This window comes from Entelurus aequoreus, linkage group LG24 (assembly GCF_033978785.1).
Source record: "Entelurus aequoreus isolate RoL-2023_Sb linkage group LG24, RoL_Eaeq_v1.1, whole genome shotgun sequence".
Classification (NCBI taxonomy): domain Eukaryota; kingdom Metazoa; phylum Chordata; class Actinopteri; order Syngnathiformes; family Syngnathidae; genus Entelurus; species Entelurus aequoreus.
The window spans coordinates 2,581,078-2,607,076 of NC_084754.1; the positions used below are offsets into that span (position 1 = coordinate 2,581,078).

The 25,999-nt window shown below is 38.9% G+C and overlaps 1 protein-coding gene across 10 annotated transcripts in view; it reads left to right on the plus strand.

The window, feature by feature from the left end:
- pik3c2g (phosphatidylinositol-4-phosphate 3-kinase catalytic subunit type 2 gamma) overlaps window positions 1-25,999 on the plus strand; it is a 94,590-nt gene that overhangs the window by 36,886 nt on the left and 31,705 nt on the right. For all 10 annotated transcript variants that reach the window (XM_062035623.1, XM_062035626.1, XM_062035625.1 and 7 more), the window contains 15 exons: window positions 2,529-2,686; window positions 2,767-2,881; window positions 2,947-3,058; window positions 7,791-7,858; window positions 8,037-8,100; window positions 8,175-8,300; window positions 8,383-8,413; window positions 12,671-12,854; window positions 12,939-13,061; window positions 16,260-16,388; window positions 17,595-17,709; window positions 18,768-18,901; window positions 23,432-23,620; window positions 23,692-23,785; window positions 23,862-23,956. In XM_062035623.1, the coding sequence (XP_061891607.1) occupies window positions 2,529-2,686; window positions 2,767-2,881; window positions 2,947-3,058; window positions 7,791-7,858; window positions 8,037-8,100; window positions 8,175-8,300; window positions 8,383-8,413; window positions 12,671-12,854; window positions 12,939-13,061; window positions 16,260-16,388; window positions 17,595-17,709; window positions 18,768-18,901; window positions 23,432-23,620; window positions 23,692-23,785; window positions 23,862-23,956 (1,737 nt within the window). The remainder of the gene's footprint in view (window positions 1-2,528; window positions 2,687-2,766; window positions 2,882-2,946; window positions 3,059-7,790; window positions 7,859-8,036; window positions 8,101-8,174; window positions 8,301-8,382; window positions 8,414-12,670; window positions 12,855-12,938; window positions 13,062-16,259; window positions 16,389-17,594; window positions 17,710-18,767; window positions 18,902-23,431; window positions 23,621-23,691; window positions 23,786-23,861; window positions 23,957-25,999) is intronic.

The window sequence follows — 25,999 nt, forward strand, 5'->3', positions numbered from 1 at the left end:
TTGATTTAAAGAGGGATATTGAGTCTATAATACAAAGGTCTGGTGGTAATGACTTCCAAAGATGAGGGGCTGAGCGGGTGGACAGTTTATATAAGAGGACAGTGAGATGGACGGATGAAGAGGATCTTAGGGAACGTGAGGGTGTGGCGACACGGAGCAGGTCAGAGAGATATGACGGAAAAAGGTAGCTTTGAAAGTGAGGAGAGTTATTTTAAATTGGATACAGTGTTTGATGGGTAGCCAATGGAGTTCTTGCAGAACAGGGGTGATGTGTTGGATTGAAGGGGTTCTGGTGATTATACGGGCTGCAGAGTTCTGGAGAAGCTGAAGTTTGTGAAGTGACTTGTGAGGGAGACCAAACAAGAGCGAGTATGTGGTGTTAGGGATGGGCGAAGTCGATTAATGTTGCGTAAATGAAAGTAAGCAGACTGGGTAATGTTGTTTATGTGAGCTTGAAAAGAGAGTGTGCTGTCGAGGATGACACCCAGACTCTTAAATTGGGAGGAGGGTGGGACGGAGGAATTGCCGAGAGTAACGGACAAGCTGTTGGTTTAGGCTAGAATGGATTTTGTACCTACAAGTAAGATTTCGGTTTTACTACTATTGAGTTGGAGGAAATTGGATGAGAGCTCACTGAGGCAGTCTGTAAGGGAGGAAGGAGGAAGAGAAACATCTGGTTTGGTTGAGACGTAGAGTTGGGTGTCATCCGCATATCAGTGAAAATGTATTTAGAATTTCCGGAAAATATTGCCAAAGGGAAGAATGTAGTGTTTACAGTGAGACGTTAGAACCCACCATTGTAAGCTACATTTGTAGCCAAAGCTGACTACCGTATTTTTCGAAGTATAAGTCGCTCCGGAGTATAAGTCGTACCGGCTGAAAATGCATAATAAAGAAGGAAAAAAACATATATACGTCGCACTGGAGTATAAGTCGCATTTTTTGGGGAAATGTATTTGATAAAAGCCAACACCAAGAATAGACATTTGAAAGGCAATTTAAAATAAATAAAGAATAGTGAACAGGCTGAATAAGTGTACGTTATATGAGGCATAAATGCGCGTGCCTGGTATGTTAACGTAACATATTATGGTAAGAGTCTTTCAAATAACTATAACATATAGAACATGCTATACGTTTACCAAACAATCTGTCACTCCTAATCGCTAAATCCCATGAAATCTTATACGTTTAGTCTCTTACGTCAATGAGCTAAATAATATTATTTGATATTTTACGCTAATGTGTTAATCATTTCACACATAAGTCGCTCCTGAGTATAAGTCGCACCCCCGACCAAACTATGAAAAAAAACTGTGACTTATAGTCCGAAAAATATGGTAGAATGATTTGTGCCTATGGCCTCTTTGACCACCACCAAACATTCATACGCCCGTGTGAGCGGCACTGGGAGCACACTGGGTGAAGTTTCTTGCCCAAGGACACAACGGCCGTAACTAGGATGGCAGGAGTTGGTTTTGAACCAGTACCATTTGAGCCAAGTTAGGGTGGTATACATCAAGTAAAACATCAATACAGTGTTTATTTTCACTATTCTTTTTTTTTGCCTTTTGAGGTTAGAGTTACAAGGAACATTCAAAACATTGATATCCAATTCTTAAAATCCCAAGCTGACTAAATTTTGTTGGGGGGAAAAAAAGGCCTCAAAACATTGCAACCTTTTCAACTATTAGCAAATCAGAGGCTACTTAGGAGGTGAGATAACTCCTGGGAATTACTGTTTTTTAAAGGCCAAAGGTATAGATGTGTGTGTCCAAGTTAAAGGAAACGGCAGGCTGTCTTCTTTTAATAGATTTATTACATTGTTTGGCGAGCTAGGTAATGTTTGCTGTGGTCTGGAACAACATGGCCCACAAACAAGTATCTGAAATGCAGCCAATATTACATACAGATAATGTGTCATGAGACATGCAAAACTAAATTATATACAAAGAGGATAAAAGTAAAGGAAATTAAAGAAGATTAAATATACCTACATATTAGGCATAATGATGCAATATGTACATACAGCTAGCCTAAATAGCCCGATTAGCGCTCCAACAAGTCAATAACATCATCAAAGCACACCTTTGTGCATTCACGCAAAGTATGAGAAAAAGGAGTGGAAGATTTTACTTGTAAACAAACTGTTGCGTCACAGTCCACACTATGGTGAGTTCAAGAACCGTCAAAATTAGTATAACAAAACGTTGTTCACTAAATACTGTCATCAGTGAAGCATACACAAGGTTTGTGTCATGTTTGTCCTCAAACAAAAAACATGCTAAAACAAAACAAAATATTTTTCCCCATCTTTTTCCGTTTTCAATCCTTTTTAAAAAAAAATGCTACAGGGAGCCACTAGGGCGGCGCTATGTGGCTCTAGAGCCGCGGGTTGCTGACCCCCGGTCTAGATTGTAAATATACTTGTGATTCAACTTGTTATTCCAGTTTCCGACCACCAAGACTACTATCTACATCTTTGAGCTTTGTCCTATTTATTTCTGTCATCCTATTTCCACTGGCAGTCTGACGTCACGCTACAAAAATGCACAAAGCGCTTTAAACCAGGGCGTGGTTTATGCCAGAGTGCTGGATATCCACCCTGCACTGCTACAGCAAGTGGAGCTGACAATTAACGTGGCAATTGAATATAAAAGTAATCCGCTTACCATCCCCACCTCAGGTACAACACCCATCCATTCATTCATCCACCCGGCTTCTTATTTCCCTACCTACCTAATATCAACATCTCTTTTTCCCCAGTGAACAGGACAGTGAAAAGTTTCATTGATCAAACCGTCCGGCTGCTGGACCTCACTCCCAAAACAAACGGCCATTATGTTCTCAAGATGTGCAACTCTGATGAGTATCTCCACAAGTGAGTTCATTATTGTTAACCTCCGTCTGTTATATTTGCACTCTAACGCTGCACTATCTGTACAGTGAAGAGCTGCTCGGCGTGCACGAGATCGTCCACACCCACTGCAAGTTCAACCTGGACCTCCCCCTTCGACTGCTTCTTGCCAGCAGCCTGAAGCACAGCCTGGCGAGGGATGTGAGTCACTAACATTAATCATTGACCAAGAAGGAAAAGGCCATTTTGTTTGTGGAAGCTCTGCTCCAACTTATCAGGGCAGGTGTCGTTGTAAAAACACCGCCCGCAGTCTTTTGACTTTGACTTTGTTCTGTATACAAATTACATCCTGGCTTTTGGCATTTAGAGTTGGAATCGTGGCTTGTTTGTATGTGAACACAATATTTTCAAAAATTTGCTGAACTATATAATTCAGAGGTCATCAATTGGGCGTCCGTAACACCTAGGACAGGGGTCACCGACGTGGTGCCCGCGGGCACCAGGTAGCCCGTAAGGACCAGATGAGTAGCCCGCTGGCCTGTTCTAAAAATAGCTCAAATAGCAGCACTTACCAGTGAGCTGCCTCTAATTTTTCAAATTTTATTTATTTAATAGCAAGCTGGTCTCGCTTTGCTCGACATTTTTAATTCTAAGAGAGACAAAACTCAAATAGAATTTGAAAATCCAAGAAAATATTTTAAAGACTTGGTCTTCACTAACTGACAAAGAAACAGATAACAGATTTGGTGTCCAGTTCAAAGTGTGACATGATTTATTTAAAAATTTGAGAGTTGACTTTTATATTTTACATGAGTTATTTGTACAAACATGGTGCAAAGTAATTCATGATTTGTTCAAAAATGTTAGTGGCTAGCTAGTTAAAATGGGATATTGTGATTTCACAAGACTGTCTTAGAAGTCATCATTTGAAAATGTTCAATTTGAAAAATGTGCACTTAGAGAAAGTATAAAAATAAAGTGTTGCATATTGATATTTATCTGTTTCTATATATATTTATTGTGAGAAATCATTAAGATGATCAGTGTTTCCACAATGATAAATATCATTAATTATTAATAATAACATAGAGTTAAAGGTAAATTGAGCAAATTGGCTATTTCTGGCAATTTATTTAAGTGTGTATCAAACTGGTAGCCCTTCGCATTAATCAGTACCCAAGAAGTAGCTCTTGGTTTCAAAAAAGTTGGTGACCCCTGACCTAGAATATCCAACTATATTGTTTTAGGGGGCCACATTTCCAGAAAGCTAATAACCTCTTTTCACTAATATTGTTATTTTGTATATGCCGGAAAACCAGTATCCTCAACAGTGAATATTTGATTTAGGTCTATTTATAGTGTCAGTGTTACAGGAACACTGTGCATTTTTTAAGAACCTTCTGCCAAAAGCTAGTTAAAGATCATATCTATGACAGGATCCGAGTGTTTTTAAAGGCCTACTGAAAGCCACTACTAGCGACCACGCAGTCTGATAGTTTATATATCAATGATGAAATCTTAACATTGCAACACATGCCAATACGGCCGGGTTAACTTATAAAGTGACATTTTAAATTTCCCGCTAAACTTCCGGTTTAAAACGTCTTTGGATGATGACGTATGCGCGTGACGTAGCCAGTGAAACAGAAGTATCGGTACCCCATTGAAAACAATACAAAATAGCTCTGTTTTCATCTCATAATTCCACAGTATTCTGGACATCTGCTTTGGTGAATCTTTTGCAATTTGTTTAATGAACAATGGAGACTGCAAAGAAGAAAGTTGTAGGTGGGATCGGTGTATTAGCGGCTGGCTGTAGCAACACAACAGGAGGACTTACTTGGATAGCAGACGCGCTAGCCGACGCTAGCCGCCAACCGCATGGATGATCGGGTGAAGTCCTTCGTCGCGCCGTCGATCGCTGGAACGCAGGTGAGCACGGGTGTTGATGAGCAGATGAGGGCTGGCTGGCGTAGGTGGAGCGCTATTGTTTTTATCATAGCTCTGTGAGGTCCGGTTGCTAAGTTAGCTTCAATGGCGTCGTTAGCAACAGCATTGTTAAGCTTTGCCAGGCTGAGAATTATTAACCGTGTAGTTACATGTCCATGGTTTAATAGTATTGTTGATCTTCTGTCTATCCTTCCAGTCAGGGGTTTATTTCTTTTGTTTCTATCTGCATTTGAGCCAGATGCTATCACGTTAGCTCAGTAGCTAAAGAGCTTCGCCGATGTATTGTCGTGGAGATAAAAGTCACTGTGAATGTCCATTTCGCGTTCTCGACTCTCATTTTCAAGAGGATATAGTATCCCAGGGGGTTTAAAATACAAATCCGTGATCCACAATAGAAAAAGGAGAGAGTGTGGAATCCAATGAGCCAGCTTGTACCTAAGTTACGGTCAGAGCGAAAAAAGATATGTCTTGCACTGCATTCTAGTCCGTCACTCTAACGTTCCTCATCCACAAATCTTTCATCCTCGCTCAAATTAATGGGGTAATCGTCGCTTTCTCGGTCCGAATCGCTCTAGCTGCATTGAAAACAATAGGAACATATGAGGAGGCGAACAACCGACTACGTCACGCTACTTCCGGTAGGGGCAAGGCTTTTTTTATCAGAGACCAAAAGTTGCAAACTTTATCGTCGTTGTTCTCTACTAAATCTTTTCAGCAAAAATATGGCAATATCGCGAAATGATCAAGTATGACACATAGAATGGATCTGCTATCCCCGTTTAAATAAATAAAAATTCATTTCAGTAGGCCTTTAAGAATCTGCTGCTAAAATGCGAGTCCCTCACCAGTTTTTGAATTGACCTTGTGGGCCACTAGTTTAATAGCCCAAATGATAAAAAAGAGAGGACCTAAAAAGGAACCTTGAGGAACACCACTAGTATAACTAATGAAGTTGAACAAATGACTACTCACTGCATCTGAATTATGTATAAATAACATTATCCAAAAAAAAAGCCAAAAAGAAGAGTACTTACTGTAAATGGGTGCCTTGAGGAACGCTTCAGTTATGTATATCACAAGTTTGGCCCCCAGTGTTCTATGTGTGCTAGCAAGATTAAAATGTCGATGCAAGGATCTGCCAATGTGTTTACATTGGTCCAAGTTCCACTATACAACTGGAGCAATCTCTTGTTTTTTTTTTAGGAATTGGCTTCAAAAAAGTTATATATATACTCTTCAGGGTTTCCCCTAGACTGCCAAGATACCTGTGGTGGTGGGGGCGTGGTCACCATGGCACCGAATAATTTGCATAATTTGCTATGATGATATATTATATCATTTTTTGAAAAAGGCTCAAAAAATGTATACATACATTTAAAACAGATCTGTTATTATTAATTAGTATTAACATACCGGTGTGTATATATCTTTTTCGTTTTGCCATATTTTCAATTGTTGCTGCTTGTATTCTTTGTTGAAATGTTTTCAAGTGTTGAGAGACTTTTAGTTTCTATTTTATTAAGCACAGCTGGCAACAAATCCAGCATATTTTTTTGGTGTTCCTATAGAATGTACTCGTGTTGAGAGACTACGTCTGTCTCTGACTGTCCCTGACAAAAGAGCATGCAGTGAGCATGACATCACACTTGCTTGGCGCTGTTGCTCAAATTGGACTTTTTCTCTTTAAAGGCCGCCACTGTCGGTACATCACTTGTCAATAGTGCGCAAATAATTGGCCATATATATATCCGTTCAAACTGTAAAAATCAGCTGGGGTAATGTTTTATATTTGTGTGGTTTGGATTTGATGTTGATGCAAACACACCATCCGTGCCTGGAATGTGATTGGCGGAGAATGAGGAAGTGTTGTTGGGGGAAGTGTGGACTCACAGAGACGAAAGCGTTTTCGCGGGAGGTAAAACCTGTTGTATTTGTGCCGTTTATTATCACAAGATTGGCAATACAATTTAAAAATAGCGTGGGAGTCTGTCATTTCTTCTGGGGGCTACAATATAATATATTACCGGTACCTTAATTTGTTTAAAAAAAAAAGAATTTGAGGTGTGGCAGTAAAGAAAATGCCATGGCGGTGTGCCACAGTCAATTACATCAAGGGGAAACCCTGATCTTATTATTGCACAATAACTAACTATTTTGATTTATAACACAATTAATCCAAAGAGGTTCATTAGGTTTTCAAAAAATGATGCAATTTGTTATTCTTATAGCCAGACCTGTTTCCGTACCTGACGGTTTCCGTACGTGACAACCTCTGAGGAAGGCAACAGTTGTAGCCGAAACTGTCAGGTACGGAAGCAAACAAAAGGTCTGGCTATAAGTATAACAAATTATAACACAATTAATATACGCTATATAAATAGGACAACAGTGTCCCCACCAAGGGCTGCATACTGAAAATCCAGAGAATAAGGGGGCAATTTAGATATTTATATTTTAATAATTTAGATAATTTGTATAGATATCATTGCATCATTTACTCTTTTTTTATTTCATTTTATTTCAACAGTATACTGTGGGCCACACTTTGGACACACTTTCCATCAGTTTGGGGGTCCTTGGCCGAGAGTGTGAGTTCAAACCCCGGCCGAGTCATACCAAAGACTATAAAAATGGAACCCATTAACCTCCCTGCTTGGCACTCAGCATCAAGGGTTAGAATTGTGGGTTGAATCACCAAAAATGATTCCCGGGCGCGGCCACCGCTGCTGCCCACTGCTGCCCACTGCTCCCCTCACCTCCCAGGGGGTGAACAAGGGGATGGGTCAAATGCAGAGGACACATTTCACCACACCTAGTGTGTGCGTGACAATCATTGGTACTTTAACTTTAAAACACTAAAGACTTCAATATAATTGTTAAATGTACAATTAGTTTTTTAAGATTGCAACTGTACGTGTGTGTGTAAAGATCAGTGTACAATCAATCAGTAATATGCAGTATAACCCTCGTATTTTTCAAGCAGGACGGGAACGACAAACCATCTCATGTCTACGAGCTGGTGCGTCCTGTTGGCGTCTTCAGCACAAGCAAGTAAGAAAAAGAACAACATGGCATTTGTTTGGTGTTTCATGGTATGCCAACAATGTGTTTGTTTCATGGTATGCCAACAATGTGTTTGTTTCATGGTATGCCAGCAATGTGTGTGTTTGCAGGAAACATTAGATAAAGGCAACATACTGTGTTTACCTTTCAGTTGTTTCTCTTTCAGGTTGAGTCTGCAGAATGTGCTAACTAGCTACGGCAGGGAGGAGGCCATGCTGCTGAGAAGTCAAGTCAGTAAAGATCGCTATTCACGTGTCTCTCGCTCTTCAACAATGCCAAACTGACACTCTCGCCATGAATTCAGTCGGGGATGATCGTCAACGTGCTCGTGGCCCACGTCCGCACCATTATTGATCTTCTATGTGGCTTCTCAAGTCGAGAGCTGGAGGACGCCATCGGCACGCTCAACAGAGTCAAGCCCATTGCCCTGGTAGGATGTCACGAGACGTCCATGTCAGGAAACCAACACTCCTCATTTTACTGATGGCGCGTTTCCCCATCTTGTCTTGCAGAATCCCCAGGAAATGTCTGAGTGTGAGCGTGGTGAGTAGATTTGAGGAGATGACGTGATTAGCAGTGCTTGAATTAGCAGTTAACACAAACCAAACATGTAATTTTAGGTGGTCACAGTCCGTGTGTAGTGAGTCTCATTCTGCGTTGTGTAGTTTTTTAAAATAAAGGACACTTCGCCATGTCGTCGGTTCAGTATTTATTGGTAACCTGCGTTGGAAACACGAAACACACACACACACAGGTCACAACTTTCGGGCGGAGTGATATCTGCTCCTTCTCATTCAAACGTCCGAAGGAAGAGAAAGTAAAACAATCATTCATTCATATAAAAATAATAATAAATTAAATTACATTAACAAAAACGTTTTATCACAAAATAATAATAATGCACAAATCCACATACCTGCGTTGGAAACACGAAACACACACACACACAGGTCACAACTTTCGGGCGGAGTGATATCTGCTCCTGTGTGAGGTAAATACCACGTGTAAATACTACCAAACAATTCACACAGTCGACGCTCTACTTCTAAATAAACGAAATTGTGCATAAAAAATACTTTAAACACATCACTTGTACACACAACATTATTGGGTTAACTTTTAAAGTATCTAGAACGTTTAGGAAGAATATTTACAATATGAAGAAACACGGAGCATTGAAGAACTATTACCTTCTCATTCAAACGTCCGAAGGAAGAGGAAGTAAAACAATCGAAAAAACAGCAAAGACACTTCCTGCACCGGACATCCGGTTCTTCAAAATAAAAGCGATACTTCAAAATAAAATATAACACCCTGTCTAGTTCATAATATAGCGCAACAACATCACACTATTACACGTGCATGACCCCTCTGCTTTGTTGCTAGGCAGAATTTGTGGTGCACAATGGGTAGGCGTTTCGAGACACGTTTATAATACAAAACCCAAAACCAGTGAAGTTTGCACGTTGTTCATCCATCCATTTTCTATCACTTGTCCTTTTCGGGGTCCTTTCTGGAGCATATATCAGCTGCATTCGGGCGGAAGGCGGGGTACACCCTGGACAAATCGCCACCTCATCACAGGGCCAACACAGATAGACAGACAACATTCACACTCACATTCACACACTAGGGACCATTTAGTGTTGCCAAGCAACCTATCCCCAGGTGCATGTCTTTGGAGGTGGGAAGAAGCCGGAGTCATGGGGAGAACATGTAAACTCCACACAGAAAGATCCCGAGCCCGGGATTGAGCTCAGGACCTTTGTATTGTGAGGCACATGCACTAACCCCTGTTCCACCGTGCTGCCCGTTTGCATGTTGTGTAAATCGTAAATAAAAAAGAGAATACAATGATTTGTTAAAGTTAAAGTACCAATGATAGTCACACACACACTAGGTGTGGTGAAATTTGTCCTCTGCATTTGACCCATCCCCTTGATCACCCCCTGGGAGGTGAGGGGAGCAGTGGGCAGCAGCGTAGCCGCGCCCGGGAATCATTTTTGGTGATTTAACCCCCAATGCCAACCCTTGATGCTGAGTGCCAAGCAGGGAGGTAATGGGTCCCATTTTTATAGTCTTTGGTATGACCCGGCCGGGGTTTGAACTCACAACCTACCGATCTCAGGGCGGACACTCTAACCACTAGGCCACTGAGCTGGTTGCAAATTCTTTTCAACTTATATTCAATTGAATAGACTGCAAAGACAAGATATTTAACGTTCAAACTGGTAAAAATTTATTTTTTGCAAATATTAGCTCATTAGGAATTTGATGCCTGCAACATGTTTCAAAAAAGCTGGCACAAGTGGCAAAAAAGACTGAGAAAGTTGAGGAAGGCTCATCAAACACTTATTCGGAACATCCCACAGGTGAACAGGCTAATTGGGAACAGGTGGGTGCCATGATTGGGTATAAAAGCAGCTTCCATGGAATGCTCAGTCATTCACAAACAAGGATGGGGCGAGGGTCACCGCTTTGTCAACAAATGCGTGAGCAAATTGTCGGACAGTTTAAGAACAACATTTGTCAACGAGCTATTGCAAGGAATTTAGGGATTTCACCATCTACAGTCCGTAGTATCATCAAAAAAGAATCTGGAGAAATCACTGCACATAAGCGGCAAGGCCGAAAACAAACATTGAATAACATCATTATTATTGTTTTTATTTGCGATTTACACAAGGTGCCAACTTCACTGGTTTTGGGTTTTGTAGATGTTAAATTATTTGTCTAAAATATAAACTCCACATTACAAAGAAAGAAAACAATCTGGTTGGACACTGTCACACCTGACAATTATTGGTATTTACTGTAATATACAGAATTTTATCTGACGTGATTATCAATGAGTAAGACTGAATGAACCTAACAGAGATCTTTTCCCCCCCAAAATGTTTTTTGTTTTATAATTCGTTCCAAAAGTTTAGATAGAGACCAAATCGTACAAAAACTGAAGCAATTTTTTTCTCATAAGAAAATATTTAAATCTAATCTAATCTACAACATTTCAAACTTTTAGCATATCAGTATATGGAATTAAATTATGGAATTGATGAAGTAGATAAATCAAACAGTGCTCTAATATGATTCAGTTTAAGAAACTGTTCAAACTACAAGTGTTCACAAAGTTCAAAGAAGAAGAATTATGATAAATGTCTTGAACTTATTGAAAATGATATAACTTTCATTTCATTGGGTGAATCATAACTGACTTAGCTATTTATGAGACAAATGTTGAGTTTCGAATTCATTGATATAAATTGTGTACAAATTGAGAACAGGAAGTGAATGTACTTCCTGTATATAAGTGTGTGTGACAATCATTGGTACTTTAACTTTACTGAATGTGTGTTAGTAACTGCTGTGATGTAGAACGGGGATAGGATTGAGTAAGCTTTGCTTCTTCCTACTCCTTTTCGGACATGTAAGCGAAAAAAAAACGTGTATAATATGTGATGTATCCTATTGAAATTCTATACATGTTCGAAATAAACTTAACCTAACCTAAATGAATCTGTATTATAGTTTTACATGCAGAAAATATTTATGAATACACAAATGATGAATGAAATACAAAACCCAAAACCAGTGAAGTTGGCACGTTGTGTAATTCGTAAATAAAAACAGAATACAATGATTTGCAAATCCTTTTCATGAGAAACATCTTTTTTTTTTGCAAATAATCATTAACTTAGAATTTAATGGCAGCAACACATTGCAAAAAAGTTGGCACAGGGGCATTTGTACCACTGTGTTACATGGCCTTTCCTTTTAACAACACTCAGTAAACGTTTGAGAACTGAGGAGACACATTTTTTAAGCTTTTCAGGTGGAATTCTTCCCCGTTCTTGCTTGATGTACAGCTTAAGTTGTTCAACAGTCCGGGGGTCTCAGTTGTGGTATTTTAGGCTTCATAATGTGCCACGCATTTTCAATGGGAGACATGTCTGGGGCCGTACTTATCAAGCTTCTCAGAATTACTCCTAAGAAGTCTGCTAAGAGTTGACTTAAGAGTAAATAAATTCTTCGCTGAAAGCTGCACTTAAAAGTTAGTTATCAAGCGTCTTACTCACACTTTCAGCGAAGTGTAGGACTGAATCTTAAGTGTCACACTCAGAGCTGAATTACTACATTACTAAGTGCCGTAAACGGAATTTTAGGTGACTTCATTTCTGTGTCCATAAGAAATGACCAATCACGGAAGGGAATCCCTTGTCTAAGAATAAAGAAATATCTTGGAAATATTTAAGTGGACAATGGGAGTGTATATTTTGACAAACTACAAAATAACAGTCTAGTACCCGCACTCTTTTACTATGAAGTCACACTGTTGTTACACGTGCAGAATGTGGCTTAGTCTTGTCTATTGTTCATAAAAAAGACTTTGCTTGGATGGCAACATATGTTGCTCCAAAAGCTGTATGTACCTTTCAGCATTAATGGTGCCTTCACATTAGTGTAAGTTACCCATGTCTTGGGCACTAATACACCCCCATACCATCACACATGCTACCTTTTGAACTTTGCGCCTATAACAATCCGGATGGTTCTTTTCCTCTTTGGTCCGTTTGTTATGTTAGGCCAGGAGAGAAGGCCTTGCTGGCCCTGATGGCCCATCACTGGTCTACCACTGTTAAAATCATTGGGATTGTTGCCTTCTAATGCCTAAAATATTTAGTCTAAATGAGAAGAAGCTCAGTTGTGTACTGTGACGCCATAATAGTAGCAGATCAATGCGTTTAATTAATGCGTGAATCAAATAAATACGTGTTATGGTGATCACTCCGTGTCTTGCAGCCATGAGGGCGCTGCGCAGTGCTCTGATAGCAGTCATGCAGAGCTTTTTGGAAAACATCTTGTCCAACTTCCGACCTGAGGGGGTCCCCAAACCCATGCCGACTCAGGATGTGGAGAACAACAGTGCACTCCTCCAATTCAACGTGACCGCCCTCTACAAACTTCAACCCAGCTGGATGACCACGTATGAGAGTAAATATAAACATTCTTTAACAACAACTCATTTCCTTACTCGTGCTCGTTTCTCTCTTTGTTTTTTTTTTGCAAGTTACGACTGCTTCTCCATGTCCTGTGAGCTGACACACGGAGAAAAACAGATCTGCTCGGGTGTTCTTTCGGAAAATATTAGCACTGCGCTATGCTTTGAGAAGAAAATACAGTGCAACCGCTTGTAAGTTATTCCTTGTCTTTATATACAGAACTGCATGGGGACTTTGAGTGATCGGTTGTTATGAGACAGTCTGCAAGTGGGCTTTAATTACGATCAGTCTGGAACAATGCATGCCTTGTAAAAAGTTCAAATGTGGTTGACTGGTGACCAATTCAGAATTAAGCTGGGATAGACTCAGCAGTTTACAATACTAATTAGTAGAGATGCCGATAAATGCTTTAAAATGTAATATCGGAAATTATCGGTATCGTTTTTTTTATTATCGGTATCGTTTTTTTTTTTTTTTTTTAATTAAATCAACATAAAAAACACAAGATACACTTACAATTAGTGCACCAACCCAAAAAACCTCCCTCCCCAATTTACACTCATTCACACAAAAGGGTTGTTTCCTTCTGTTATTAATATTCTGGTTCCTACATTATATATCAATATATATCAATACAGTCTGCAAGGGATACAGTCCGTAAGCACACATGATTGTGCGTGCTGCTGCTCCACTAATAGTACTAACCTTTAACAGTTAATTTTACTCATTTTCATTAATTACTAGTTTCTATGTAACTGATTTTATATTGTTTTACTTTCTTTTTTATTCAAGAAAATGTTTTTAATTTATTTATCTTATTTTATTTTATTAATTAAAAAAAAAAAAGGACCTTATCTTCACCATACCTGGTTGTCCAAATTAGGCATAATAATGTGTTAATTCCACAACTGTATATATCAGTATCGGTATTGGTTGATATCGGTATCAGTAATTAAAGAGTTGGACAATATCGGAATATCGGATATCGGCAAAAAGCCATTATCGGACATCCCTACTAATTAGTACGGGTGTCCCGATGCAACTTTTTTTTTTTTTTACCTAAATAAGATTACCGATATGAAGCTTGGAGTGTTGGCCGATACCAATATTAACCCGATACAATGTCAGCAAGATTCATAGTACATACTTTTAGTATTTTGTAGTGTGGATTCTGCGGAATGCAAGAAAACGTTTGATCAAGTGAAATCAGTCAAAAAGGTATAAAAAACGATCACCTTTAAGCAAGAAAGTACATACTTTTATTGTTTTGTACTGTGGAATCATGTTAGAAAGGGTTCGATCAAGTGAAATTACCCAGGTATAAAAAAACACTAACCTATGAAATATTTTATTAGTGTGTTATAATTACTAGTCTTAATTTGTGTTTCGATGACAACTCCTGGTCATAATAATTCATTAAGATAAGGGCATGACGCAGGAGGTTGAATGATGCAGACACGTTTGTTACTGGACACTTTCTAGTATGCTCCTGCCTTGAATACTTTATATCTGTAAATGTTTGACACTTGTTTGTATTGACAAATGTTGTGCTTTAAGCTGCGATATTGTTCAATTAAAGGACATTTATTCTGTACATCAAGCTTGTGTGCATAATGCTAGCTCCTAGTAGGGCTGCAACAACTAATCGATTAAATCGATTAAAATCGATTATAAAAATAGTTGGCGATTAATTTAGTCATCGATCCGTTGGATCTATGCTATGCGCATGCGCTGAGGCTAGGTTTTTTTTTTAGTTTTTTTTTTTAACCTTTATTTATAAACTGCAACATTTACAAACAGCTGAGAAACAATAATCAAAATAATAGGGGTGTAATGGTACGTCTATTTGTATCGAACAGTTTCGGTACAGGGGTTTCGGTTCGGTGCAGAGGTGTACCGAATGAGTTCCCACACGGACACGTTAAGTAGCGTACTGCACGTTGTGTAAACAATACTCAAAATGCCGGACATTTGAGGCATTTAAGAAACTCCGCCCTGACAGCCCCGCAAAAGAGGACATGTCCGATGAAAAGAGGACGTATGGTCAGTCTATCGTAGCCCGTTAGCTGCTAGCATGCTAGCAAAAGACGACATGTCCGGTGAAACTAGGTCCTGACCATACGCCCTCTTTTCACTGGACATGTCCTCTTTTGCGGGGCTGTCCGGGCGGTGTTTCTTAAATGCCTCAAATGTCCGGCATTTTGAGTTAGGGTTGCGTGTATTTTCAATGTACGTTCAGGGTTAAGAAGGTTAAAAACAAAACAAATTGTGCGCGCAGCAGCATTGGTGAGGGAGTGGCAGAGACAGAGAGAGCGAGAGAGTAGTGATAAACGCGCATGCGTCGTCAGGCTCTGCTTTTTATACATAGATTTATCAGATTTAATTTTTTATTATCTATAGCAGGGGTGTCAAAAGTGTGCATTTTTGTAACATTTTCCTTGTTTTATTTGGCAAGTTGAAAGAACATGGCGCCAGTATGCTTTTTTTTTCTTCCAATAAAATACTGGAAAGGATAGAAATGTAGTTTGCCTCTTTTTTCCGATTATTAATCGATTAATCGGAGTAATAATCGACAGATTAATCGATTATCAAATTAATCGTTAGTTGCAGCCCTATCTCCTAGTAGCCTACTGTGTTAACCTTTTGTAAAAGACTTGACTAAAATACAAGAAAAGACCAATCTTGTGTGTTTTTTGGAGGACATTCATTAGTTAACTGTAGTAAACGCGCTGTTTGTTTGCTTGTATTGGAGCTTCTAGGATAGGATTGGATAGGTCTTTATTGTCATTGCACAAGTACAACGAAACTTTGTTTTCAGCACAAACCCGTTCAAGATTAGACAAACAAACAGTGTACAGGGTTACAGAACAGAAACGCTGATGGGTCGCCACATGGCGCCCCGTAAAAGATGGGGTAAAGGTAAACGCTGGGGAAGGATGAGTAAAAAAATACAATCTAGACTGGGCTCCTAAGGGGGCCCAGTCTGGAGTGGGAAAAAACCTCCATAGCAAAGCACATATTCATATTACAACGTACATCTCGAGATATCTAGCAACAGAGGGGAGGGAGTGGGGGGCCATGGTGACAGGCCGCAGCTCTCAGGCACTGCCCATCCTTCCTTTGCGTCGAGGGCGTTGGATTGCTATCGGAGATTTTCGATGCAAGCCAATATATTCTCCGATGCTTGTTTTTTTGCTGATATTGGACCAATATCAGATTGGGATACCCCAACTAATTAATGCAAATTAATCTGAAGATTGGCCTAATTGTTGGTTAAAAATATATATTTAAATTGAAATGCATAATGTGTGGTACACTACAATATTAATGGTGTTATTATGTTGCACAACACAAATGATTATGTTGATTATGCATCTTTTGACTTTTAGGATGCCGTTTCCTATGACAGTAAAGCAGTTGCCCTATGAGTGCATGCTGACGTTTCAGCTCATGGGCTCAAAACGAGGGAAGAGCCCCGAGATGCTGGCTTGGGCTGTTCTTCCTCTGTACAGCAACAGGTAGGCTCTTAATACATCAAAAAGCAAGCATTTCCTACTGTAATACAGTATGGTATTAGGAATGGGTACCTTTTCACATTTGAACCGATAAGGCAGTGTTTTTCAACCTTTTTTGAGCCAAAGCACATTTTTTGCGTTGAGAAAATGCGGAGGCACACCACCAGCAGAAATCATTAAAAACGAAACTCAGTTGACAGTAAAAAGTCGTCGTCGCAATTGTTGGATATGACTTTAAACCATAACCAACTATGTATCAATATAGCTCTTGTCTCAAAGTAGGTGTACTGTCACCACCTGTCACATCACACCCTGACTTATTTTGACTTTTTTGCTGTTTTCCTGTGTGTAGTGTTTTAGTTCTTGTCTTGCGCTCCTATTTTGGTGTCTTTTTCTCTTTTTTTGGTAATTTCCTGTAGCAGTTTCATGTCTTCCTTTGAGCGATATTTCCCGCATCTAATTTGTTTTAGCAATCAAAAATATTTCAGTTGTTTTTATCCTTCTTTGTGGGGACGTTGTTGATTGTCATGTCATGTTCGGATGTACATTGTGGACTCCGCAGTAAGTCTTTGCTGTTATCCAGCATTCTGTTTTTATGTACTTTGTAGCCAGTTCAGTTTAAGCATTGGACAAATTTTTTTACCTGCACACTGCCTCCCGCTGTTTCCGACATCTAGAAAGCAATTAGCTACCGGCTGCCACCTACTGATATGGAAGAGTATTACACGGTTACTCTGCCGAGCTCTAGACAGCACCGACACTCGACAACAACACATCATTTGCAGACTATAATTACAAGTTTGCAAAACATCTTTTTGACCCAAATAGGTGAAACTAGATCATCTCCCACGGCACACCAGACTGTATCTCACGGCACACTAGTGTGCCGCGGCACAGTGGTTGAAAAACACTGCGATAAGGTACCAATTTCTGCTACCTGCGAATCGACACTGGTACTCGATGGTACGGATTTTCTGAGGTTTGTGCATACAAAATGTTTAAGGTGGAATCCAAACACACAATCGAGGCCCCAAGTGCATATGAGGTGTGTTAATAATCAGAGTTACAATGCTATCTACTGTACAGAGTTGTAACAACTGTCACAGACAATCACATTGAAATGTGTTTATGAGCCAGGGCGTAACAAATAGCACCAAATAGGTTGCACGCAAAGTTGACTTACAGGCTTTAATCTGTGTATGTGTCTAGAACCTTGTTAGGAGGGACCATCCTGCTCAGCATGTCCACATTGGCCATGCTGCATTCTCCTCCCTCCCCCGCCTTGTTTGACAGCCACAGGCAAGCAGTCGGGGTCATCCTGCAGGTCAGTAGTGGCCAACACAACAAAACCCTTGCATCAAAGGTGTCAAAGTCGTTTTCACCGAGGGCCACATCGCAGTTACGTTTGGCCCCAGAGGGCCGCTTCGAACAGTGAATACTAATATTACAAAAAAAATGCATGCATTTTATTAGTAGATTTTTTTTAAATAAATTTTTTTTTTAAATGGTAAATTGCAATAATTTCACCTAAAAATGTAGTGTATTTTACTATAAATGGAAAGGCATGCACCTGGGGATAGGTTGATTTACGTTTGGCCCCAGAGGGCCGCTTCTAACAGTGAATACTATTATTACACAATTTTTTAATGCATTTTATTAGTACATTTGAAAATAAACTAAAATGTAAAAAAATATGGTATATATTAAATTCAGTGTATATTACTGTAAATGGAAAAACAGTACTGCTGTTTTTATGGTAAAAAAAAAAAGGCAGCTCAGTTGCCAGAATTTTACTGTAAAATTTACATTTGTTTTCTTACTGTAAATAAAAAAACTGCAATTTTACAGTAAAATATTGGCACCTGAGCTGCCAGTTTGTTTTTTTGTTTTTAACTGCAAATCAACAACTGTAGATTTTTCAGTGTATTACTGCAAATGCCAAAACGACACCACAGTTTATTACATTAAAAAAAGTACAGTTTTTTTCATCTAGAGAAAAATGCTTTAAAAACCACAGTAAATTTCACAATTTTAGCATGAAATCTATTGCTACTTTTACATTGCACAATTTGATGGATAACTTGCTTTGAAATCATTATTATTAGTATTTATTTCTATTAAATAAATGGTTTGAATGTTTGATATTATATTTTTGCATAATTACACAATATTTAAGTTAACATAATTTGCGATTACATGGAGTATGTATGTTTTTTTCTCCCAAAATAGAAAGAAAGAATACATTTAGTAAGAAAAGGTACAGTACTTTATTGATACATATTATTTCCAGGCTTTTTCAAGGGCCAAATAAAATGATGTGGCGGGCCACATCTGGCCACCTGTGCCCTACATTGATGACCCTCTCTCGTTTCTCCCATGCAGCTCGACTTTCCAGATGATGTGAAGTGGATGTATCATAGGCCGATCGAGCTCCCCGGGTCCATCCTCTTCTCTTCGCCTTGTGAAGATTTGAGAAAGAAATTGTTACAAATGTCGAAGAAGCTTAGTGTTTGCTTGTGAGTAAAAAAAAAAAAAGAAGTAACAACATTAAGTGCTCCTGGTTCCAATTGACAGGTTTAAACACAGAAGAAGGCTTTGAATAATCAAAACTAAACAGCCCAAAGCAGAATTTTATTTGGAGGCCGCCCATTACTATTTTTTCTTTTTTTACACTTTTATACTTTTTTAAATAAAACCTAAGTTTAATTTGGTGCACATACTAAAACTGATTCACAGGAAAGAAAATGGGCAATTATTATTTTTTTGTTCAGAATAACACATTTAACATGAAAACATACACTCAGTACGACTGTCTTAAAAACCAGCACTAACGCTGCGCACCACGGGGGACACTGTCATGGGAAATTTGCCATTATATCAGTGACGGAAGAGGAAGGGGCTGGGAATATCAATCAATCAATCAATCAATGTTTATTTATATGGCCCTAAATCACAAGTGTCTCAAAGGGCTGTACAAGCCACAACGACATCCTCGGTACAGAGCCCACATACGGGCAAGGAAAACTCACCCCAGTGGGACGTCAATGTGAATGACTATGAGAAACCTTGGAGAGGACCGCATATGTGGGTAACCCCCCCCCCTCTAGGGGAGACCGAAAGCAATGGATGTCGAGTGGGTCTGACATAATATTGTGAAAGTCCAACACATCAGCGAAAGTCCAGTCCATAGTGGGGCCAGCAGGAACCATCCCGAGTGGAGACGGGTCAGCAGCGTAGAGATGTCCCCATCTGATGGACAGGCTAGCGGTCCACCCCGGGTTTGGAGCAGAGTAGAAAAGAAAAGAAAAGAAACGGCAGATCAACTGGTCTAAAAAGGGAGTCTATTTAAAGGCTAGAGCAGGGGTCACCAACCTTTTGAAACCAAGAGCTACTTCTTGGGTACTGATTAATGCGAAGGGCTACCAGTTTGATACACACTTAAATAAATTGCCAGAAATAGCAAATTTGCTCAATTTACCTTTAACTCTATGTTATTATTAATAATTAATGATATTTACACTTAATTGAACGGTTTAAAAGAGGAGAAAACATGAAAAAAATGACAATTACATTTTGAAACATAGTTTATCTTCAATTTCGACTCTTTAAAATTCAAAATTAAACCGAAAAAAAGAAGAGAAAAACTAGCTAATTCTAATCTTTTTGAAAAAATTAAAAAAATAATTTATGGAACAGCATTAGTAATTTTTCCTGATTAAGATTAATTTTAGAATTTTGATGACATGTTTTAAATAGGTTAAAATCCAATCTACACTTTGTTAGAATATATAACAAATTGGACCAAGCTATATTTCTAACAAAGACAAATCATTATTTCTTCTAGATTTTCCAGAACAAAAATTCTAAAAGAAATTTAAAAGACTTTGAAATAAGATTTAAATTTGATTCTACAGATTTTCTAGATTTGCCAGAATAATTTTTTTGAATTTTAGTCATAATAAGTTTGAAGAAATATTTCACAAATATTCTTCGTCGAAAAAACAGAAGCTAAAATGAAGAATTAAATTAAAATATATTTATTATTCTTTACAATAAAAACAATTAATTTACTTGAACATTGATTTAAATTGTCAGGAAAGAAGATGAAGGAATTTAAAAGGTAAAAAGGTATATGTGTTTAAAAATCCTAAAATCATTTTTAGGTTGAATTTTTTTCTCTAAAATTGTCTTTCTGAAAGTTATAAGAAGCAAAGTAAAAAAATTTATGAATTTATTTAAACAAGTGAAGACCAAGTCTTTAAAATATTTTCTTGGATTTTCAAATTCTATTTGAGTTTTGTCCCTCTTAGAATTAAAAATGTCGGGCAAAGCGAGACCAGCTTGCTAGTAAATAAATACAATTTTAAAAATATTTGAGCTATTTTTAGAACAGGCCAGCGGGCTACTCATCTGGTCCTTACGGGCAACCGGATGACCCCTGCTCTAGAGTATACAAATGAGTTTTAAGATGAGACTTAAATGCTTCTACTGAGGTAGCATCTCTAACTTTTACCGGGAGGGCATTCCATAGTATTGGAGCCCGAATAGAAAACGCTCTATAGCCCGCAGACTTTTTTGGGGCTCTGGGAATCACTAATAAGCCGGAGTTCTTTGAACGCAGATTTCTTGTCGGGACATATGGTACAATACAATCGTCAAGATAGGCAGGAGCTTGACCGTGTAGTATTTTATACGTAAGTAGTAAAACCTTAAAGTCACATCTTAAGTGCACAGGAAGCCAGTGCAAGTGAGCCAGTATAGGTATATATATAGGTATATATGTACAGGTATATACAGTATAGGCGTAATATGATCAAACTTTCTTGTTTTTGTCAAAAGTCTAGCAGCCGCATTTTGTACCAACTGTAATCTTTTAATGCTAGACATAGGGAGGCCCGAAAATAAAACGTTACAGTAATCGAGACGAGACGTAACGAACGCATGGATAATGATCTCAGCATCGCTTGTGGACAAAATGGAACGAATTTTAGCGATATTACGGAGATGAAAGAAGGCCGTTTTAGTAACACTCTTAATGTGCGACTCAAACGAGAGAGTTGGGTGGAAGATAATACCCAGATTCTTTACCGAGTCGCCTTGTTTAAATGTTTGGTTGTCAAATGTTAAGGTGGTATTATTAAATAGATGTCAGTGTTGAGCAGGACCGATAATCAGCATTTCCGTTTTCTTAGCGTTGAGTTTCAAAAAGTTAGCGGACATCCATTGTTTAATTTCATTAAGACACGCCTCCAGCTGACTACAATCCGGCGTGTTGGTCAGCTTTAGGGGCATGTAGAGTTGGGTGTCATCAGCATAACAGTGAAAGCTAACACCGTATTTGCGTATGATGTCACCTAGCGGCAGCATGTAAATACTAAAGAATACATTTGTGCGGTAACACTTGCGGCCCCCCCATGGATCGCGAGCCCTGCGGACAGTGTGTGATGTGCGTATATTGAGGGGCGGGCCTGCATTTACTCACACTGTTCTTTTTGCCAATTCCTCCATATGTGTTCTGATTTGTATGTCAGTCTAACACAGACCTGGGCAAATTAAGATCCGGGGACCACATGCGGCCCGTTAAACCTTTCAATCTGGCCCGCCGGACATTCCCAAATAATTTTTTTACATCATTAAGATGGAAAGTGTAGCTGCCATTACGATGTGCAGTGATGTTTTCTACTGACCATAAGTCTTGAACTATACAAAGTATTTCAATGGTTGGAATCTGCGCTTTGGCATGATATACTAGTTACTAGGGTAATCTAATTAGTTACTATTGTAATCTAAGTCACAGCAGCTCAGACGAGGCACCAAGCAGTGTGGGTGGGGAGCGTTTCCACAGAGTGTTTCCAGAGCGTCCAGCCTGAAATGCGGGTGTCAGGGACAGACGTGGAAGGAGATTTATACAACAACGTTCTAAAGCTTAGAGATGTATCAGATTGTAGGTGGGGTTTTTTTTTACCCTTCACGTTCATATTTCACTGTGTTTGTAGCATTTTTGTAGCGTTTCGCTTGATTGTAAAATATGTGGATGGAGAGGGGGTGTGACGTTCATATGTTGTCAATATTCAGTGTTTTATCCTTCATAGTTAATATTGTAAATCCCACACTCTTTATTTTCATGTACATTCTGGGTGTCTCATTCAGTAAAAAATGTTTCAATTCCATTCCGTTTTTTAAGGCGGTCTGTCATAACGTTTTTAGTATTTATTCAATCGGACATTATTGTGAGGTTTTGTATTAGTGTTCCTAAAAATAGGACCCAAGCACACATACTATACAGCTGATTTTCACAGCTTACATATATATACAGTATGTGTGTATATATATACTGTATATATGTATACATAGATAGATAGTAAGATATACCGGTCCCCTGACACATTTTTGTTTCTAAATTTGGCCCACCCGAGTCAAAATAATTTCCCAGGCCTGGTCTAACAGCAAATTGAAAAAAGAAAGAAATACATACTCTTAATTTCTGATTAAAAACCTTTGAAATGAAAACCCGTTATGACAGTCGATCATATACTTTCAAAGATTTTGTTGGATAAAATAATATTTCTGTGTAAAATTCCCCACAATTGGAATTGCTACGTTATGCTTCGTATATTCAGCACACCCCTCGTGGCAGCGGACTTAACATTAGTAGCATAATTTTGGTCTTGACCCCTGTATGTATGATACGATTATCGCAAATCTTTTTTTTTCACATTTGAATAATAGGATATCGAGACCTATTTGGTAGATTTAAAGCTTCCTTCTCTGTAAATGTCAACCTGTTGGTATGAAATTGTAAATGGGTATCGGGTGGGTAGGTTTTGAAATGAATTGTATTGTACTGTATTTTGTATATTATATGATGATGTATTTTTTAACTCTGGGTCCCTATTCATAAGGTGTACGCTTCTAGGGATTACCCTTTTGCAGAACGGACTCTGATATTAATAAAAGAAACAATAATGTAATATAAAATTATGTCCGTGAAAAAAACCCCAACACATTTTCCTGCATGTTTACTGATGTATACCTTTTGTTCCCAGTCTGTCAGAAAATGAGAAGAACTTTATGTGGAGTAAACGTCACCAAAGCGACCAATCAAGTACATTCCTTCACCTCGTGCTGGGTGGAGCCCCCCGGTGGCAGCCTGAGGACCTAACAGAAATCTACACAATTGTGGAGCACTGGGCCATCCACCTCCCTGAGGAGGCCCTCTTTCTGCTCACTGATAGGTAGGAAGCATGCACTCTTTCCCGTCAGGATTCAAAATGTGCTTTGCTTTTATTTAAAAAGTATTCTGCAGTTTCCCCGACCAGACAGTGCGCACAGCCGCTGTTGATTATTTTCTACAAATACCAGATGATGTGCTGGAGCAATTCCTGCCGCAGTTGGTCCAGGTGAGCACAATGACATCCACCATGAACCGACACCTTCCTTTGTGTGGTTTCTCTGAGTGATCATCTTGTTGTACAGGCTCTGAAGAGTGAGTGGGAGCTGGATGGACCTCTGGTCATGCTGCTGCTAGAGAGATCACTAAAGAACATCAGAATTGCACAGCAACTTTACTGGTGAGCAACAGTGGAAACCTTCCGTATTTTTCTTATTACACAGTATATTGAATTTAGTGTAAAAAAAAAAATACTCACAGGAGCACTTTACAACAGTTTATACTGTACCGTACTATTTTTTCATTTTGGGTGTCTCATTCAGTAAAAAACTGTAAAATTCCATCCCGCTTTTTTGAGGTGGTCTGTCATAACTTTTTTAGAATTCTATCGGACATTGTGACTTTTGGTATTAGTGTTCCGGAAAAAAAGGGACCCAAACACACATACTGTACATAGGGTGACCATTTCCATGACACCAAAAAGGAGGACAATTTGCGGCATATGACACCAAAAAGGAGGACATTATGCGGCATATCAATAAATGACTATGGTGTACATAGGACTCTGGTATACTCTTATTTATAGTACAATTTTGAGTGGTTTAAAGATGATGTTTGTGTAGCTGAATAGGAAAAAATATTAAAGTCAAGTGTTTAACAGTATTTGTATTTATTCAATACATTGTGGTGTTCAAAAAGTGACCACTGAGATGAATCTTTTCAAGTGCAGAGTGCCACAAAGCATAACATGTGTGGACTTAAGTGTAAACAACAATTAACAGGTAACATATATAATTTTTAAAAAATGTGAGCGACATCAGACGTGCACACTGTGGCCACACCAGCGTCACACCTGTCCCAAACCTGACATCATAACAATTTAAATGTTTTATTAAAATAATTTTCTGATATAAGCGATTTTGCCCCCTTACTATGACAATAACAAAAAAACATGTTTTTCATGAGCTATGTGCTAGTATTGTATGTCTGGCTGCGGGTCCTGCCTTTAAAAGAAATGTTACCCCTTTCAGAGATTACATTTAGTTCCTGTAACTTTCTGTCTGTAAAATACATCTTTTTATTAGCATTTATGAAATCCAGTGACAATATTTCATGAATAATATCCTTAGATTAACATTCTTAATAAATGGCAGTAAAATAAGCACACATGTGATTGAGGAGTCAGTGTTACAACCTGGCATTTACACATTGTGTGGCGTTGGGGTTGTCCGACTTTTTGTGTGGCCATAAACGCAGCACTGGCTAAGTGCCATGAGTGCGTGTGTTGGTGCAGGTGAGACAGAGCGAGCGGCTTCTGTTGATATGATGGATGACAACGTTGGTTTAAGCCTGGTTTGTATGGCAGAAAATTACCAGTTTTTATAGATAAAAGTTTTTTTTACTCATGTTTTTGGTGTGGTTACAAACAGTTTTGCTCAATAAAGTGATTGATGGAATTCCTGTCCGTAAAGTGTCTCGACAGACGATAATTGAACTGTGTTGACAAAGATTGTTTTATTCATTGGGGCCACTCTTGTTGTCACCTGTCACTCACAGAGTTGCATTGCAAAATCATACAGAATAAATTGTAATGTGTTTATTTTGTTTAAAGTTCAGATGGGATTTTTGATTTCCTGCGCGGCATTAATTTGCTGTGCGCAGATGACGCGTGAGCGGTGCGCCATTGCGCAGGCGCGCACCTTAGAGCAGTATTTTTCAACCACTGTGCCGCGGCACACTAGTGTGCCGTGAGATACAGTCTGGTGTGCCGTGGGAGATTATCTAATTTCACCTATTTGGGTTAAAAATATTTTTTGCAAACCAGTAATTATAGTCTGCAAATGATGTGTTGTTGTTGAGTGTCGATGCTGTCTAGAGCTCGGCAGAGTAACCGTGTAATACTCTTCCATATCAGTAGGTGGCAGCAGGTAGCTAATTGCTTTGTAGATGTGGGAAACAGCGGGAGGCAGGGTGCAGGTAAAAAGGTGTCTAATGCTTAAACCAAAAATAAACAAAAGGTGAGTTACCCCTTAGAAAAGGCATTGAATCTTATAGGGAAGGCTATGCAGAACGAAATTAAAACTGAACTGGCTACAAAGTAAACAAAAACAGAATGCTGGACGACAGCAAAGACTTACTGTGGAGCAAAGACTATGTACATCCGAACATGACATGACAACCAACCATCCCCACAAAGACGGATAAAAACAACTGAAATATTCTT